Source organism: Eublepharis macularius, chromosome 3, assembly GCF_028583425.1.
Source record: "Eublepharis macularius isolate TG4126 chromosome 3, MPM_Emac_v1.0, whole genome shotgun sequence".
In the NCBI taxonomy this organism is placed as follows: Eukaryota; Metazoa; Chordata; class Lepidosauria; order Squamata; family Eublepharidae; genus Eublepharis; species Eublepharis macularius.
The window spans coordinates 52384628-52404655 of NC_072792.1; the positions used below are offsets into that span (position 1 = coordinate 52384628).

General features: G+C 42.4%; 1 protein-coding gene across 1 annotated transcript; it reads left to right on the plus strand.

The window, feature by feature from the left end:
- Positions 1–1560: 1560 nt before the first annotated feature.
- On the plus strand, positions 1561–19525 carry CREG2 (cellular repressor of E1A stimulated genes 2). The gene is made up of 4 exons (XM_054974312.1): positions 1561–2026; positions 9356–9525; positions 13394–13507; positions 18279–19525. Exons 1-4 carry the CDS (start codon positions 1574–1576, stop codon positions 18424–18426), a joined length of 885 nt encoding a protein of 294 aa, XP_054830287.1. The 5' UTR covers positions 1561–1573; the 3' UTR covers positions 18427–19525.
- The last annotated feature ends 503 nt before the right edge of the window (positions 19526–20028 follow it).

The window sequence follows — 20028 nt, forward strand, 5'->3', positions numbered from 1 at the left end:
GAGACCCCCTCACCTCTGCAGGAGTATACCGTATACCCTTCAGCTGTGGACACGTATACATCGGGACCACAAAGCGTAGCATCCAGACAAGAATAAAAGAACATGAAAGACACTGCAGACTTGGACAACCTGAAAAATCAGCAGTGGCTGAACATAGCCTAACACAAACAGGGCACAGTATCTTATTCCAGGACACCAAAATACTGGACAACACTTCCAACTACTTTGTCAGACTGCACAGGGAAGCCATTGAAATTCACAAGCATAAGCAAAACTTCAACAGGAAAGAAGAAACCTTAAGAATGAACAGAGCATGGTTTCCAGTTCTGAAAAACACCAGGCTAACAAAACACTCTACACCCGACAATAGCCCTGCGGAGAAGATTAGCACATCAAGCACCAATCCATATGCAAAAGAACCTCCTCAGGATACAGTGAAGCCTCCCGCCATTAGCATTCCACACCCTGGGAAACTCTTACAGGATGACTCAGCTCAACCCCACCCCTCCTGAGTAGATATAAATGATCTGCCAACACCTTTTCCACACTGTGACACTGAGAGATCTCTGTCTTTTGGTGCTACACCTCTGAAGATGCCAGCCACAGCTGCAGGCGAAATGTCAGGAACTACAATGCCAAGACCACGGCAATACAGCCCAGAAAACCCACAACAACCATAATACTCAGCTGATGTCACCTTGTCTGAATGCTCCAGTTCATATTATGGTTGCCAACATCCAGGAGGGCCTGGAGAGCTCTCAAAATCACAAGTGATCTTCAGACTACAGAGATCAGTTCCCCTGGAGGAAATGGCTGCTTTGAAAGGTGGACTCCTGGCATTATACCCTGCTGAGGTCCCCCTGCTCCACATACCTCTCCCTCCCCAGGCTCCAAACCCAAATCTCCAGGAATTTCACAACCCTGAATTGGCAACTACTTCCTAAATAAACCAAAAGATTCCCCCGAAACTACCTATACAGACTGAGAAATTTAGATTGTATTGCAGTTAGACAACTGTGTATGCCCACTGGGGCAATATAAGGCTTTATTCCCACGTTCCTAAGGCTATACATGGCCTTCCTTGTGTTTGCCCAAAACATTATATATTGCATTCTAAACCTGTCACAGGCATTATCTTAATAATTATTATCAGAATTCTTCATGGAAAGCCAGTGTCCCACATCTGAGAGAGAGAGAGAGAGATTATTGATAATGCGATCGGTAGCTGTGTGAATCTGTAGCAGTAAAATAAATCAAGTTCAGCGGGGCTGGCAAAATTTATTCCAGCATCCAGGGCTTGCTTCATCAGATCTAAAGTGAGCTCTGACTCACAAGAGCTTTCGCTGGGAACAGATTTTGTCACATCTTTCAGACGCCGCCGGGCCTCCCGTTTTCTCTACCCCTTACTGTTGGCCCAGCTCCTGCAGCGTTTTCGGCTACAGGGCCGCGTGCGCGCGCACCTCCCCTGCCTGAGAAGCCCACCGGGGGGCGCTGCTCCCTCAGCCAACCCGTTGGCGTTCAAGCGCCCGCTCGGCGTGGGTCATTGCCGCCCCGGCGGAGGCTTCGCTCCAAAATGCCGGCGTGCTGCTGCGCGGCGCAGGTGAGGGAAAGAGCGAGCTGCGCCGCCTGGCTTTTGTGGGCCCTGTGGTGCAGCCTGGCCGTGGCTCCGGCTTGGGGCTACGTGATCGTGAATTCGGTGTCCTGGTCGGTCCCCAACGAGGTGGAGGAGGAGATGGACAGCTCCTCCAACGAGGAGGTCCTCCCGGCCCTTCTGGAAGACACGACCAGCCTCTGGAAGCAGAGCTACCCGGCCTCGGTGTACAAAGAGGAGGAGGAGATGCGGTCCAGGCCGAGCCCGGGCAAATCGAAGCCGCTCTCCTCTCCTTCCCGGATGTTTTCCTACAGGAGAGCGGGCGCCAAAGGGGCGGAGAGCCTGGCGCCTCAGGAGCAAGCGGCCAGGACTGCCCGGTTCCTCGTGCATGACAACGACTGGGGCTTCCTGGCGACAAAATCCACGCAGGAAAAGGTACCGCCGGCAGCGGCAGCAGCAGCTTTGCGAGAAAACGAGGCTGCTCGGATTTTTCCTTCCTTTCCCCCTTTTGGATTTATATTGTCTTGCTTTGTGCAGAAATGTTGATCGCTTTACAGATTTGTCTCCTCTGCTTGTAAGAAGCCAGGGATGATAAATAATGTAGGAGTGCTTCATCTTCTTTGGAGCAACCTGTTGCCCTCCAGAAGCAGCAATTGCTGTAGAAGGTTATATATAAAAGAGTTTCAGGTGGGTAGCTGTGTTGGTCTGTACTAGACAGGCAAGATGCATAGCACCTTAAAGACCAACTAGATCTCCAGAATATGAGCTTTCGAGAGTCAGAGCTCCTTGATTACAAATTTGTGTAAAAGATGCAGCATAATTAACATTATTCTCTGGAAGTTAACGTTATTCTCTGAAGAAATAGGATGGTGATTTCATACCTCCAGTATCTTTTTCAGTTGGTTCCCTTGCTAAGTGGTTCAAAAGATTAGAGATTTGCCTGAGGAAGTTTGGTTTCATAGTTCAAAAGTCACTACAGTTGTTAGGGATATATCTCTTTAGTGCTAAAGGTACTATATACTTTCTTAACAAAAAGAAAAAAGTGAAAAATGGACATCAATTTACTGAAATGTAGGACTAGCCTGCTACAGTGACACCCATCTGGTTTGAGTTGTGAGGGTTTTTTTTGTTTTTCATTATCAGAATGACCCCCTTTTTTCCCGAGCCACTGAAAATGTCTCTCACAGTTCCTGTACCATGGCAATTTCATTTTGGTTGCTGTAAATAAGAAAAAGTTCTCTGTGGAACATTGATGCTCTCTTATCAAATTTATCACTAAAAGAGCTAACCCTTTGGGAATTGTTGCCCAATGGTAATATGATCTGTGACTTCCAGCACCACAATCCAACACTTCTGTAGATAGAAGCATTCTCAAAGCATGTGGAAAAGTGGTCTCAGTAGGTAACAAAGCTTATAACACCAACTACTGACAGCCAACTATGACTGGGGGTGAAAGCAATTCTGAAAGTGATCTCTCCAGTGTTGATCACATAACACTCCAGTTTCTTGTACATAAGTTCTTCTCTAAATCCACACTCCAATTTATGACATAGTCAGAAATGTAAAAGTAAGCCAGTATAGGATAATACAAAGTAGCAATAAACAAGTGACCAAAGTGGGACCATCTTCTTCAAGCCCACTGAGAGAAACAATACTGAAAGAGTACTGGTAAGAAAGGCAAATTACTTTTACCCCTGGTCAGAGGCATGAGGCATGTGAGTTTCATAGGATTCTTATCATAGGACAATAATGGCATACTTTGTAAACCGCTCTGAGTGGGCATTAAGTTGTCCTGAAGGGTGGTATGTAAATCAAATGTTGTTGTTATAGAGTAGGCTTTAGGATAGTCAAGTTCAAGCAATGTGTTTCTTGACTGACTAAGAATTTCAGTCTGTTAGACACACTCACCCCAATCTGACAAAGCACTTTCTCATAATTTCATGTTACATTGTCCACAAAAATCCACCACAGGTAGCATGGTAACCCATCCCAAAAGCTCCCAACATCCATTGGTCAGTGTAACTTTTTGAGTAAACATAGAATCATGTCAAAAAGGGCCTTAGTTTGGTTGGATCACATGCACAGTTTTTTTCTTTTGTGGGATAAACCTTTTTAAAAACATGAGTGAATTAGTTGGATACAACTTTCAGTATTACATATATATTTGATTGTTTTGGGGTTTTTTTCAATTATATGGGTCATGATCCAGCTGACCTAAGGAGGGCACCCAGGGCAACCCTAGTCTGACCCCTTGAGCGACGTCATCACACAGGGCGGAGTGTGCTGCCAACGCAGTGCGCCGGCAGAGGCAGCGTGCGAGGCTGGGAAGCCGCTCACACCATTCGCCCAGCCGCCCTGTGTCCTGCGGGGCAGGCGAATGGTGCGGGTTGCTTTTTAGCCCCCCACACTGCCTTTTGCCTGCCCTGCAGGATGGGGCGTGCAGCAAGCAGCCGCCCCCCTGTCCCGCGGGGCAGGCAAAAGGGGGGGCTGGGAGGCTGCCTGCACTGCCGCCCGCGTGCTCCTGGCAGCTGGCAGCTGCTCCCGGCGCCCCCTCCCTGGCGGTGCCGGGGGCAGACTACCCCCCTGCCCCCCTTGATCCAGCCCTGCTTCTAAGCCCACTGATATCAATTAATCGAGTCAGGTGTAATTCTCTTTAGAATGGCACTGTTAACCCTTTATGTAGGAACAGTTCATTAATGATTTAATTGGTTAACAATATTGGACAATATACATACATTATAACTGTTTATTTTCCAGGAAGGAAGGAAGCTTACATATGTTTACATGGATTGTTAGTGATATTTTTATAACCAGAATGCACGGGCTCATTTCTTATTTCTTGGCATTTTTCTAGTTTTTCTTTCTGTTTAATCTTCCACTTAAAATTAAGCATTTTTTAATTCCATTGACTACAGTAGAGAATTATAGAAGTGATTTAAGATTCCCATGGAAATCAATGGGATGTATAAGTGATTTGTTTTAGAGCCATTTTAGTTTGTGTTCAGTGTTTTAAATATGTTTTAGAGTCTCTAGAAAAGACGACAACTGCTCTTTTGCAGCTGTCAGATCCAAAGTTGATAACAAAAGTCATTAATAAAATATTCCCTGCCGTACAGTATAAGTCTGTAATTACACCTCAGGTTTCTAATAACACTATTGAACTATGACGTGTCTCCACTGTCACTGCCTGTATTTTCACAGGATCCCTTGATAAAAATGCTGCCTGATGGATTATCAGCAGTCTGCTGTCTGTAACTACAATACATAGGCCAAGATCCAAAGATCTGCATAAGTTCCTAACACCCTCTGGAGTTCTGTGTTTCTCAAAACAGTTGTTCTCCTTGCTATCTAACTAACCATCGTGTGGTTGGGCTAGGCTTGCTAGCCTCCAGGTGGTAGCTTGAGATCTCCTGAAATTACAACTGGTCTCCAAGAAACAGAGATCAGTTCCCCTGGAGAAAATGGCTGCCACAAAGGGTGAACTCTATGGCAGTATAGCCCGCCGATGACGCTCCTCTCCCCACAACCGGCCTCTTCAGGCTCCACCCCCCAAATCTCCAGGAATTTCACAACCTGGACCTGATAACTGTAGGTTGGGCCAAGGCCCAGTTGACAGCACCTGCTTTCCATGCAGAAGGCCCTAGGTGCAATCTCTGACATCTCCAGTTAAAATGATCAGGTAGTAGGTTGTGTAATAGTAATTCATTGCCAAAGACCATTACAGCTAGTATGTGCGCCCTGAAGTTGGATCCAGACTAATGTCTCGATTGGCACAAGCCCAGTAAGAGTAATTAAGGAGCTAAACTGATTTCAAGTTTGAGGACCTGATTCTGCTGCCAAAGTTTTCAGTTGCTGCTCAACACAGAATTTAGTGCTTCAAAAAGGGAGGGAGCCATTGAATTAGTAAATGTTTGAACAGATCTTGTGAGGCTGGAGAATGAAGTGGGGGGAACCTCCCCCTTTATTAGTCAAGGAAACACTGGAATCCAAATGGTTCCCACAGTCTTATCAGTGCTTTCCTTTTGGAGTGTCTGTCCAGCTGTTGTCCACTCAGAACACTTGAATTTTAAGAGGCTGCTGCCGTTAATGAGTTACTGTGTGGATTAGAGAGTTGAGCTCTGACAGCACCAATTATAGCTGTTCAGAATTACTTTCCAGTGTTTTAGCAGTTAGGAAAGAAAGTTCTCTTAGCAGTTACCGGCAGATCCATCATTTTCCACAATCTTCTCTTAATGAGGGGGCTGGATCTCCATATTGATCCTCATCCCTCTGGCAAAGGAGTCCCCAGTCTTGCTTGGAATCAGGAGGGGAAATTAAGTCACCTGGCCTCCCAGGGCACTTCTGAACCCCCATCCTTTCACCCACACTGTTCCTCATGCAGATATCACTTTTAAAATGAATGAATGCAGCTCTGTTAAGGAAGAAGAAAACAATGCAAACAGCTTATTCAGATGAAGGAGCTGTTCGAGGTTCAGTTCTTGTTCTGACTGCTACAATCTGAAATCTGCTCAAAATCTCTTAAAAGAGAATTTTAGCCTTACCCAGAGGCACCCCAGTGGTCCTGAAATGGGCAGAACTTGGCTTGCCTTCAATCAGGGCACATAGACATGTTGCCGTGCTCAGGTTTGGAAAAAAACAGGGATGACTCAGTCTACTCTGCAGTGTCTCATGACGATACAGAAAGATGCTGCCTGAATAGCCTGCTATGACAATATTTTCCATCAGTGTTCCATCTCGGATTATTCCCAGGGTGTTCCTATGGCTGGCACCAATATTCATCTCCAGTGTTCAAGCACAAAGCCACCTCAGATAGACAATCTCCAGCTCCAGATTTTCACCCTGGTATAAACTATTGAAAAGGGACCATGCCAGAGCTTCCTATCTAACCAGCATCACTCTTTATTCTCTGAGAATAGCATTTACATCTGCTCAGTTTCAGGCTAAGCCAACAGCTTTTCTTGATAGTTGCTATTCCTGACAACCATTTTGTTTATGTGGTGTTCCAGTTTCAGAGGATTTACCCCCATTCTATTCTGTTCTGTCCCCGCCACACAGAGCCTAGAACCAAATTTTGCAGCACTTTTGAAGGGCTTAAACTCATTCTCGGAACTAGAGAAACTGGTTTTCCTTCTTTCAGATGCTGACCCATTCATATTAGAGTGCTTTGGCAACTAGGAAAATACAAGCCAAAGCCACATTCAAAAGGTGTCATGTTTTAACATAAGAATTTTTAGACTTGGTTACTTGACTGTTGATATCTATTATTTCTATTTACCTTTTAATTCACTGTGCTTGATTGTAATGGTCTTTGGTTACATACAATAAATGCTTTTGTACCTCGTACCGTGGAACATGATGTTCCCACCTCCCACCGCAGCCAAAACGTCCCCTGAAATTCTGTTCCTGGGTGTTCTCTCACTCCCGATAACAGGTTTTCAGGGGGCATTTCAGACTGCAGTAGGAAGGGGGAAGCAAGAAAACGGAGATTCATGGGCATAAGGTTTAGTCTAGGTCCGAGTTTGCTGCCAGACTTGGTAGACCAATGGGCTCCTTACCTGCGTCCCTTTTTGAAACTGAGGAGTTTCAAACCGATTTAAGTTGTGACGTGGGATTCTGTTGATCAAAGGAAAATAAGCTATCTTTTCCACCAGGCATCCCTAAGTGGCTTTTTGGAACCTAGGTAGGTAGGTAGGTAGGTAGGTATAATACAAAAAATATTCTTTACAATCACATTTTTGATTTGCTGGTTAGGGTATTCACTATGAATTGGAAGGTTATCTTTTATGGACAATTTAAGGGGTTTTTTTAAAAAATCAAAGGTATGATGAGTAGCTCTTAAATCTACAGCTGACTTTTATAACTTTGTCTTCAGATTGTGGCCTTTATAGCTTCAGTAGACAAAGATTCATCCTCTTAGCTTGCATGGAAGATAGTTACAGTATGTAAGAAAAGGCTACTGATGTTAGTCTAATGAACAACACTTGAGTCTGTGATATATACCAGTGAAAGCAGGTGTGGTTTAGTGGTTAGCATGTGCAGCTACAGCTGCAGGCATCTGAGTTCAAACTCCTACTCAGTTGTGAAGCTAACTAGATGACCTTTGAGATTCATTCTCTCTCTCTCTCTCTCTCACTCTCTCTCTCTCTCTCACTCACTCACTCACTCACTCATGGGATTGTTGTAAGGGTGGAGGATAAACCATGTATACTGGACTGAGTTCCTTGGAAGAAGGGTGAAATAAAAATAGGTAGATTGATGTAAACATGTATGATCTATATCTCTTTAATTACTGTCTCCTCCCCAAGGAAATCCCAGGAAAGGCAATTTATACCCTCACATACTACAATTCCCAAATTCAGTTGTAAAAAGCTTTGGGAAGTCAATCTGGCAGGCAAAGGTGGATAAATAAATAAATCACCCAACATAAGTATTTAGTCCAGATATGACCTGGATGGCTCAGGTGAGCCTGATTTCATCAGATTTCAGAAGCTAAGCAGGGTTGGCCTTGGTTAGTAATTGGATGGGAGACCTCCAAGGAAGACCAGGGTTGCAGAAACAGGCAATTCAAACCACCTCTCTTACAGTGCAATCCTATGGAGAGTTACTCCAGTCTAAGCCCATTGACTTCAATGGGCTTAGACTGGAGTAACTCTCCATAGGATTGCACTGTTAGTCTCTTGCCATGAAAACCCCACTAGGAGTCGCCACAAGTCACCCCTGACTTGAGGGCACTCTCCACCACCATATTCTTCATGTTCCCTTCTTTATAAAATCACCATGAGGACTATAACATTTCTATTCCCTGTAATTTAACAGCTTACAAGCCATACGTCAGAGTATTTTGTAAGTAATTTAGTTAAATAGATAAATATGATAGATAAATATGGCTAAATCACATATGCACATTTTTATCTTTAGTTTCTGCTGTTCTGAAACGTTCTGTAGCTGGTCAATCCAGGAAGTAATATATTGATTATGAAGTAAAATATAACAAGGGCAACTAAAAAGAATATGGGCTGTTTTTTTAAAAAAACAAATTATTTTAAAACATTACAAATACCTGTTGAGTCAACTTGATCTTTAAAATAAGTACAGTAGTGTTTTTCAATGTGTGTGTTTGTGTGTGTGTTTCTACTAAAACAGCCCTGAGAAAACAGGAAAAAGCGACAATACTTTGGAATTATATTCATGCAAGCAATGACACATTTATACTTTTATTATTATTTGCAATAAAAAGATATCTTTTAGTTTGTTTCTTATAAAATAACTGGTTGGAAAAAAAACAGATGACCAGTTTTTAGAGAAAGTGAAAAATGTTCACTGACTGAACATCTTTTATACTAGCAATTTTGCTCCAGACATCTGATTTGGGAATGCACACAACACTAGTGATATCCAGGGTGGTGGAACTCGAGACTACTTTGTATACTTCCCAAAGCAGAATGATGGGATAGGCATATATTCTAAATAAATAAAAGGGTCTTGTCATACCTCTATGGGTTTATGGGCTGGCTGGAACTGATTTGATGTTGTAACATAACTGTTCTCTGTAAAGCGACAGCTTACTTTCCTAACAATACTCTACAACAGTATTGTTCAAAGAACCAGGCAGGATTTTTTTTAAAAAAATGCACCTGACCACAGCCTTAAAATATAAATAAAAGAGAATGTTTATCTACAGTTACGCTGTGAGTTTCTGCCATGCATTTATGTAGGAAATCATGTATTTCTTTCCAAGTTCTGATTATTTGGAATTTTTTTCAGATGCAAGGAGCTCCATTTGGGAATTTTTTATCTATCAGTGATGGCCCTACAGACAATAGCACTGGAACTCCTTTCTTTTATGTGACTCCAAAGGGCACCACTGTAGTAGATCTGATGAAAAACTCCATTGCTTCACTGACGCTGCCAGAGGCAGAAGGGGATTTCTGCAGGTACCATAAATAAAAGAACATTCATTCTGTGTTACATATACAACAGTTTGTTCCCCCCCCACTTCATTTAATAATAATAACTGTGCTTATATACCTCTCTTCTAGATAGATTAGTGCTCCACTCAGAGTGGTGAACAAGGTCAGTGTTATTATTATCCCCATGATGCAGCTGGAGAGCTGGGGCTGAGAGAAGTGGCTTACCCAAGGCCACCTGTGGAACTTATGGCAGTAGTGGGATTCATACCAACAGAGTGCTGATTTACAGCCCAACCACTTATCAAGCTACTATTTCTGTTTTGCTGCCAGAGAACCATAGCTTGGATCTGCTTACACCGGTCTATTTTCCATGGCAAAGGTGAAACACATTCCTCCAGCACTAGACTTTCATTCATGCAAGAGCAGCATCTTCTGGTGCCCACCACAGCTTGGCACATCATATTTGCATGCCATAGTTCAAAACGCACATAGATGCAGGGTCACTGTGGATGAGTTTTGACTGCACTTCCCGGAACAGAATCTGGATTCCATCCCCACCCTGGACAGGCATTAATGCTGTCAAACAATAAGTATCACTTTGAAGGGTACACATGACCATATCCTGGTATGCAACTGTCATGGATCTGTGCTCTAGGGCATGATTACATGTACGGAGTACTTTAGATGATGCAAGTCACTTCTGAATATGAGCAAAATGTTGAGGCCACTGTCACACAAATAGGCTGTGGGACAATGAAGTCTACACCACATGAGAGGATGTAAACTAACCAGACAAGGGCATTCAGCCAAATGGAGGAATCACGTTTTTTAAAAGAAGCTATTGATATTTTAACTCAAAGCTCTGAAACTGAAAAGAGAGAGAGAGATAACTCTTTATGTCAGAAACAGCAGCAAGGAGGTCAATAGCACCCTGCAGCACAAAGCCAAAGAATAAGAGGAGCTTTTCAGATTATGAATTTTCCTTTCCACTGAGATTTCCTTTGACGTACCATGCAGATTAGTAATGCTAATACAAGCTTACTAGTTCATTCCTTGAGGGGTGAATTAGAAGCCAGAGACAATACACAGAAGACATGTAACTTGTTCTTTTCAAAACATAAAATGAAATTGATGTGACTTCTGATTCCTTGGCTAAAGTAATTGTCAGATGAAAAACATTGCCTTCTGTACTATTTTAGCAGGAATAGAAACCCCAGTGAATCATGAGTAAAATCGACTCGCCGCCTAAGAAAACCCAGAGCAATGCTGGCCATTGTTCATTTGCACATGTTCATTTGCACTCCTAGAGTTTTTTTGTTGGAAGACAAATCAGTTAAAGTTGATACACCTTTAAATTTGTCATGTGCACACACAGTCCAATTCACTCATGCAGAAGAAAGAGATGGTAAAATGCTGCAGTGGTAGAATTGGACTGCACCGCTTCAGACTGCAGGTGATGGATTCCATCTCTGAATGTTCATCTGCATAGCAAACAAAAAGCAAGGAGGAATGCTCATCTCTTTGCTTGCTGTGCTGAACTTCTTTTGCAGTGATTTTTTAACACAGAGAAGCTTTCTAAAATGTGATCATCCTGCCCACCCACAGCATTCTACTGCCTCATTCATGGGCATGTGTGAACCAGGCCTTAGTGGAGAAGAAGAAGTTCACAGAGTAGCTAAACTGGAGCACTCCCATACTGAAGTAAAGTATTCTACACCAACATAAAGTGATCTTTGAATTGCTCACTAGCAGCTATGACTGATCAGATGCAGACCAGATAAAATGTTCAATGAAACTCCAGTAGGCAAGTATAAATTTAATATTGTGTTATTCTTGTGGCGATACATGCTTTAATAAGCAGGTTGCCAATCTCTTGTTTTGAGCAATTCTGGGAAGTTCAGAGGAGTGAAAGAGGAAAATAATGTAGTAGGTGGAAAAGATACAGGTTTGTCAGCATGACTTCCTCCTAGGATTGCACCATGGAACATGTAGGTTTGTTTTTGTAACATACTGTGTACATGTTTAAAAGTGTGTGTGTGTTTACATCAATCAATACATCTAATTCTCAGTGCTGCCAAATCTGTAGATACTTAAATCTGGAGACTGCATCTGTGAACAGACAAGACAGATCTGTCTACAAAACTGAGAAAAGTCTCTGGTTTGCAGAAAAATCTGAAATCTAATACACACACTGGGCATTTAAAAACCCCATAACAACAACAACAATATTATTTGATTTATGTACTGCCCTTCAGTAACTTAATGCCCACTCAGAGCGGTTTACAAAGTATGTCATTATTATCCCCACAACAAACACCCTGTGAGGTGGGTGAGGCTGAGAGGGTTCCTAGAAGCTGTGAAATAGAAAAGAGTCCAGTAGCACCTTTAAGACTAACCAACTTTACTGTAGCATAAGCTTTCGAGAATTACAGTTTTCTTTGTCAAATGCATCTGATGAAGAGATTCTCGAAAGCTTATGCTACAGTAAAGTTGGTTAGTCTTAAAGGTGCTACTGGACTCTTCTATTTTGCTACTACAGACAAACACAGCTAATTCCTCTGGATCTAGAAGCTGTGACTAGCCCAAGGTCACCCAGCTGGCTTCAAGTGGAGGAGTGGGGAATCAAACCCGTTCTCCAGATTAGAGTCCCACTCTCTTAACCACCGCACCAAGCCTATAGCTTTAAGAAACAAAGGTCTTAGGTGGCTGGCAATATTGCCAGCCTTCAGGTCTTGGTTTCTGTCAGTAAAAGGTAGAGGGAGGAGACAGGGTCCCAGGCACTCTTGGACTTTGAAAGACGGCTCTTCAGGGCTGGCCTACTAGCCGTTACTGGGAGACTTGATACCACATGACTTGCATGACTAACTCAGGATAGACTGCTTGTTACTGTTCAACAGAAATGAAAGACAGTGTGGTGCAATGGCTAGAGTTTCAGACTAGGATCTAGGAAACCCAAGTTTGAATTCTCACTCTGCCATAGAAGTACAATCCTAAGAAGAGTTGTAATCTTAAGTTTAAGGTTTGCACTGCAAATTGTGAAATTGTGCTCTTCACAATCTTACTATATAAAAGGCAAGCCATATTGGCAATGGGCTCACTTTTTATCCTTGCACAGGCACACTGCTGACAACTCTGGCCTTGAGGCCACTGTGAAGCACCCACTCGCTGCCAGAAGGGGGCCTGCTGAATTGATGGCCTAAGCACTCCTCCCTGTGCCTCCCCTTTACTCCACTGCATAGTGCCCACTTGCTGCCGGGAGGGGGCCCGCAGAATCAGTTTTCTAGAGCCTGTTGTATTTTTTCACACAACAGGCATTGTTTCTAGTGGTAAATAAAGCACTATATGCCCTACAAAACAATCTCCATTGGCAAGATCCTACTGTATGTCTTTGGAACTAAATCCCCTTCAGAAAAGGATGTTTCTCTCTGTAATTTCCCTTTTGTTCTGCTGTTTTCTGGGTAACAAATTACTTCTTTTTTTTAGGGGGGTGCTTGCTGGTTTTCTCATGAATAAGAGCTTGATTAGCAGCTCTGTGTGTTTGGGGAGGGGTAAGTACTTTTTACTTCGTCACACAAAGGTCACTCCCCATTTTTATTGCATTATCATCAGAACACTATTACAAAATGACAGTCATTTAAAAATAGACAAGGGGGAAGATCCAGAGGATCAGTTACTTGGCTTTCTGCAAAATAAAAGTTAGCCATGATCTCCCAGAGACCTTTCCACAATATTCCAAACTGCTGCTTGGGGTTGCTAATTAGCTTTTAATACACCAGCTAGGAGCCTAGTTATGGATTTTGTACTTCTTAGTTAATATCTGCAGATCTTAAAGCAAAAGTTGTGATATAGAAATAAGCAGTAACATAAAATAAACCTTTGTCTTTGCTTGCAGGAAAACTATAGTTGATCCTGATGATCCGCGGTGTGCCAGGCTTATTTTGACAGGACAGATGGTCACAGTTCCTCCGGAAGAAATAGAATTTGCCAAACAAGCATTGTTTTCTAGGTCTGTATGAATCTGTTCTAAGGGGGAGGAATGGGAATTGAAAACAAGCCATTATAACTGAGAACTGAAGGAATAAACTTATACCAACTCAGTCTATCGGTCCACTTAGTTCAGCACAGCCAGCTCTAAGAGGAAGCAGCTCGCAGAGAAAAGCTGACATGCTACCCAAGATTCTTTTGACTCGTGAGGTCAGGGATTGGACCCAGGACTTTTGTATGTAAATCATACTAAACTGTAGTGTTAAGTGTGGTTGTTTGTTCTTGTGCCACCTGTTGGGTGGAGATGTGTTTGAAGGAGCAGAATAAGGTGAGGAATAGTGCTATGATCAATAGAGTGTGGGGTAGGGGGAGATATGGTGGTGGGAGAAAAACATGCCAGGTAAGGGGAAGACAGAGCAGACGTGGAATGTTGCCCTTTCTGATCTTCTGGCCAGGTGTTGATACTGACCATATCAATATCCCACTGGGCTATATTTTGCTTTTCAATGCTAGATCAGTTACAGGCAAAACAGCAGCCAACCAGGAATTAATTTTGGATGAGAGGACTGACCTGGCATGTATCACTGAGATCTGGCTGGCGGCAGCAAGAGGAGTTAACATCTCCCAACTATGCCCTCTCGCCCAGGGTACTCAGTGATGCATCAGTATAGACCTGGTTGTCTGTTAGCATTCTATCCCCCTGGTTCAATGTTCTATAGTGGGGTGGTGGCAGTGGGGCAATGCCCAAGCAGAATAGTGCTCCAGCCAGTGTAGCGCAGTGACATTTAAAAATTGCTGCATTTTGTTCACTTTTTTCTTTTTCTAAATAATGATAGTGCTTGTGGGGAGGGCGGGCTAGATATTAAATCAAATCAATAAATTATTACATTTATTTCTTTCTGTTGTTATTTCTTTCTGTTGTTTCAACAGCAACAGGGAGACAATGCCATTGGCCAAGGTAGCACTGCAAAAAAAAAAAATTATCCCGTCCCTCCAACTAAGTTAAACAACTGTTTTGGAAGCCAATACGTAGGGAGAGGTTGGTGCTCCTCCCCTTGTGAGGATCCAGTTGGCAGGGAGACATTGCCATTGGGTAGCACTGAAAAAAATAGACATGCTCATGAGCACTGTGCATATTCTCCTTACCAATGGAATTAATTAAGTGGTATAATGTAAAGGCTCCCTCCTCTTGGGATGAGACAATGCTAATAAGGAAAACAAGATGCTACCTGCCTGACACCATTGCGCAGGAAGAACCAAAAAAACCCTCACAAACTTTTCAGTGGGAGGGTGTCGTGTTCTTAGTTTCTTAGTTCTTAGCTGCGCAGAAGGCAATCTAAACTCCCCTCTGTCTGGAGATCAGGGGGCGGAGCCACCAGCCATGTGACCATTCTCAAGAGGTTCCAGAACTCCGTTCCACCGTGTTCCAGCTGAAAAAAAGCCCTGCTTATTGGTTGCTAGCTATTCTTGTGGCGGGGTTTCTCTGTATATATTAAGGGCTCCTGTTCAGTCTGTAGTGAGTGTCTAGTGAGTAATGTCTGCTGTCGTCTGTCTGTTCTGGCTTGCAATAAAGAGCATTGTTTTGGCTGAAATCACTCTGGGCTGCAATCATTCTGAGCTCCAGGCTCAGTACACAATATGTGGCATTTTGCGACGTGTATTGTAACTCTTTTAATGGCACCAGAAACGGACTGTAGTATAATGCTTCCCTGCTTCTTGCTTTGTGTTTCAAAATAGTTTTTGCTGTCACTAAAGCCTTCACCTTACAGCTCTACATTTTGTCTTGTATTATAATAAGGCTTAGTTATAGATGGCAGTATGACAGAAAGGTCAGTGCTTGAGGGTGGCTGTGAGGTTAAAAAAGGATCCTATATTCCATATGAAACAGGCATTTTGCTTGACAAGAAATAGATTTTATTTATAAATACATATGCATGATGGTTTCAGAGTATAGATAAGCATTTTGGTTTCAGAATAGGTTCATAAGCTTGGTGGTTTCAGATTATGTATAGATCCTTAAATGTTTGTTCACAGACCCACTCACAAAGACTACTTTTCCATACAGTTGCCACTGAGGCTAAGAATCATAAACAGACTCACTCACAAAGACTTATTTCCCTCAGTTCTTCACTAAAAGAATAACTCTCCTCTCACAACACAGATTTCCACATAGATTGACTGAACTAGACAGACTCCATGAACTACTCTGACAGACTCAGCACTTTCCCTCAACACTCTGACAGCTGCAGTTCACTCCACCCCCTTGAGTACAGTTACCATCCAATCACAACACATTTCACTCACCAATCCAGCCTCCCTTGTCCTTTCTTCAAAGGCCTGTATTTTTAACCACAGTAACAAATATTCAAAACCCCATAATTAATCAGCACTAACTTATTTATATGGCAAAACACATTGTGTGTTGCTTCTAATAAGCCTATGAATGAAAGCCCTCCCAAACATCCTTTATTACTAGAGTTGCCAGGTCTCCTAGGCAACCAGTGTGTGTGGGGGGGGGGAGCACTCACCTAAGCTATTCTCTTTACGCACAAACACTCCTACTGTCACCACAAAAACATCATTTCTAGCAGTGACGTCATTGCGTTGGCTGCAGGAGTGCACCCACACTTCGTGCAGGGGCGATTCTTTGAGAATCGGCCTGTTTGGGCCCAAATCAACCCCACATGAAGCAGAGTAATACTCCTGTGGCCAGTGCAATGATGTCACTTGCAGAAGCTCTAACTTGGGCTTCCAGCAGATTCTGAGGACACTGGAAACTGTGAACAAGTGCCTGGAGGCAGTTTGAGGACTAACAAACTAAAACTTAATCCTAACAAAACAGGTGCTACTGGGATTGGGTGGGGGAGATTTGACACAGGAATTGGGATATCTATCTCCTGTTCGTGATGGGGTTGCACTCCCCCTAAAGGAGTGGGTTCATAGTTTGGGGGCGCTGCTGGATCCGGCCTCCTGTTGGATAAACAGGTGGCAGTGGTGGCAAGGGGTGCCTTTCACCAGCTTCAGCTGCTAAACTAGCTGCGGCCATTCCTGGGTGGAACAAAACTTGCCACTGTGATGCATGACTTGGTATCATCTAGATTAGATTACTGCAATGCCCTCTGTGTAGGACTCCCCTTGAAGACTGTCTGGAAGCTACAGTTGGTACAGAATGCTGCAGCCAGAATGTTGACTGGAGTATATCATTCCAGTTTTGTTCCATCTACAGCAGCTCCCAATTTGCTTCTGTGCTCAATTGAAGGTGTTGGTATTGACCCTTAAAACCTTTATGGCTTGGAGCCATACTTTAGGTATTGCCTATTCCTGCATGAACCTCTCTGGTCATCTTTGGAGGTCCTGCTTCATGTGTCCCCACCACCTAAGGCTGGACAGGTGGAAACCCAAGAAAGGTTCTTCTCTGTCATAGAACCAAAACTTGGAACTCCCTCCTGCGGAAGATTCATCTGTTTTATCATTGTCTTCCACCAGCAGGTGAAGACTTTTTTGTTTTGTTTAGCGTACTCTCAATAACTATTATAGGCCCTTCTCCCTGATTTTGGTGTTATGTGTGTCTATGTTTTAAATTGTTTAAATATTTTATATATGCTTTATTTTAAATGCTGTTTTAATGTATTAAATGCTTTAATGTTGAAATGTATTAATGTTTTGTTTCCACATTGGGGACCTTATTTGGGTGGAAACGCAGTGTAGAAATATTTTAAATAAAGAAATAATAGTGGAGATACATAAGCATTGCCTTTCTCTGACCCCAGAATTTCTTTGAAAGAGTCTGCTTATAAGAATTAATCATGAATTTAAAAATAGTCATTCAGCCAATAACAGTATTTTAAAATCCTTTTGGTCAATATTTGCTCTCATTGAAATTGATAGAATTTAAAAGTGCTTTTAAAAATGTCAGGCAGCAAACAGGCTGGAACAAATGTAAATCCAAATAACATTTCTTACCTCAGAATAGTATTACAAACTAAGCCTAAACGTAACACGTCAATACGTGTACGATAAATAAAACACTCTTAAAGAATGAATCTTTTGAGTAGGTCTGTATCAAACTTTCTGTGTGGCATTCTTATTTTGGGTTGTTTCCCTGTGTTCCAAATCTCGTTGCGTGATTTATTTACATGCCTTTACTGATTGGGATCCTTTGGGGGAGGGGGTGTCCTTTTTTCTTCTAAATTAGAACTAAAAATATAGACCAACACTTGAGCACATATTCAGTCTTAAAATGCATTATTAGTACGGTTCCCAAGTGTCCACCGGTGGGAGGCAGCAAACGAGGTGGCAAACCCTTGGCAATCACCCACCCCAAGAAGGCATCCCCGGCAAATGTGCTATGCATGCGCTCTGTGCTGCCCGTGACAACATCACTTCATGAAGTGACATTATGGTACTGGCTGTGGGAGTGCTCCCACACTTCGCACAGAACTAATTTCTGCTCCAAACACGAAGTACAGCCTTGTGCGAAGTCTGGAAGTGATGCTGTTGCACACCAGCTGAGAGTGTAAGCGCTTTGCACACATGTGAAGGGGAAAAAGCCTAGTAAGTATCTCTCCCCCCCCCCCCGCCCCACTAGCCACGAGACCTAGCTTCGCTAGTTATCAATAGAGGATGTGCTTGTTTTCAAGTGGTTTCCACATCTACTGGTGAATAATCAGCAGTCCTCCAATTATTACTTAAAATGACATGTTGCTGCACATCCTCAAACTATGAACAGAAAGAAGCCTTCTAGACTGACATTATTATAAATCTGTTTGGTTATCTTATCTCTGTTGTTCCAGGCACCCTGTCATGAGAAAATGGCCTCGCAGTTATGAATGGTTCTTTATGAAAATGAACATAGAGCTTGTTTGGCTTCAGAACTGGTATGGAGGAATTACTACCATTGCACCAGAGGAATATTTCAGAGCAGTTCCAAGTAAAACTTGATTGAACTTCCAAATAGAAAAAATCAGTGTTTTTCATGTTTACTTTGGAAACAAACTGTTTTATAGAACATATCACCAAGTGTTTGTTGAGCAAGGTGTTTGGGATTTGATTTTTTTTGTACAGTATTCAAATGACTCCATCTTCCTTAATTGACCTGAACAACAAACTCTTGCCATTTAAGGCTGGAAATGCATTGTATTAAGCTTGTCTTTAGGTGTTTTGACTCTTTTGGATTTTTATACTCATGTATCCCACATGATAATGATAATATAAGCTAATTACAATTTCTAAAACTGGAAAAAATACATTTTAAGATGAAATAGCTGGAATATATATTCTGGATGTATTACTGCACGTAGGTGATGTTTTGTAAACACAATTGGAAACTCAAAAGGAATGTTTTAAATATATTGTTTTAATTGTTTTATATATGTTTTAATTGTTAATACTATGGATTCCATCTTTTCCTAAACATATATTTGTCATTAACTAGCTTGCAAAATGGTACATTGTGTAATGCTTTAAATATGATTTAAAATAATCTCCATGTCCTAATAAGATTCTTTGGGAGAATGGGAAAAAGTCAAGCATTTATGATGCTTTTAACACTCATATAGTGAGAGCAAAAGCCAAAGCTAATACATGTTAAGATGCTCTTCATCTACTCTGATATAAATTATCTTATGATTGCTGTTTCAAACTAATCTTTAGAAAGTAAAGGAAAAATCAGTATTATTTTCAGTCCAGTAAATAAAGAAGTGTACTTAAACTCATTTTTAGCCTGTTATTAGAACACGAAGGCAGTGATTTTTAGCACTTGTATAGGACAAGAGAGGGAACTGACTAACGTTAGTTATATCTGATTGTTTTGCCTCCTACAAAAATATTAGTACATGGGTAAGTGTTATTAAAGCATTTCATTATATTATATTGATGTTGAGAGGTCAATTAGTGTTGCCACTGGTGGAAAAATCAAGTCCAAAACAGCAGGGGAGGAGAGGGTGTTAGATGATTTCAACAAAAATACTGGACACGCTTAATAAATATTTGTGGCCCATGTGTGGACCACGTGGCTTGGCAAGGCAGTTTGGTGAGCAGAATGTAGGGATGTGCATTTCGGCTTTCTGAAAGCCGAAAGAAAGCTGAAACAAAAGTGTTTCGGCTTCTTTCAGGTTAGCCGAAACGTTTCAGGCTAAGCCGAAACGTTTCGGCTAGCCGAAAGAAAAAAAGCCGAAATGTTTCGGCTTTCGGCTTTTTCAATGGGAAAATGCCTCCGGCGTCTTCCCGGATGTCTGGGGGAGGCATTTTCCCACCGAATCAGCCCAAAATTGGTGGGGACCTTCCTCTAACCCCTCTCTACAAACCCCCCAAGTTTCAGACCGATTGGACTTTGGGGGGCCATGTTATGGCCCCCCAAAGCAGGTCCCCCTATCCTCCCATAAGAAAGCGAAGGAGCAGCATATTGTTAGCATGCTGCTGCTCATCTTCTTCATTATTTCCTATGGGGAAAAATGAAGAAGCAGGCTTCCTTTGCCAGGGGTGGCATTTTGCATGCAAAATGCCCCCTTACCCTCAGGGGCCCTTCTCCCACCCTTCCTCCCA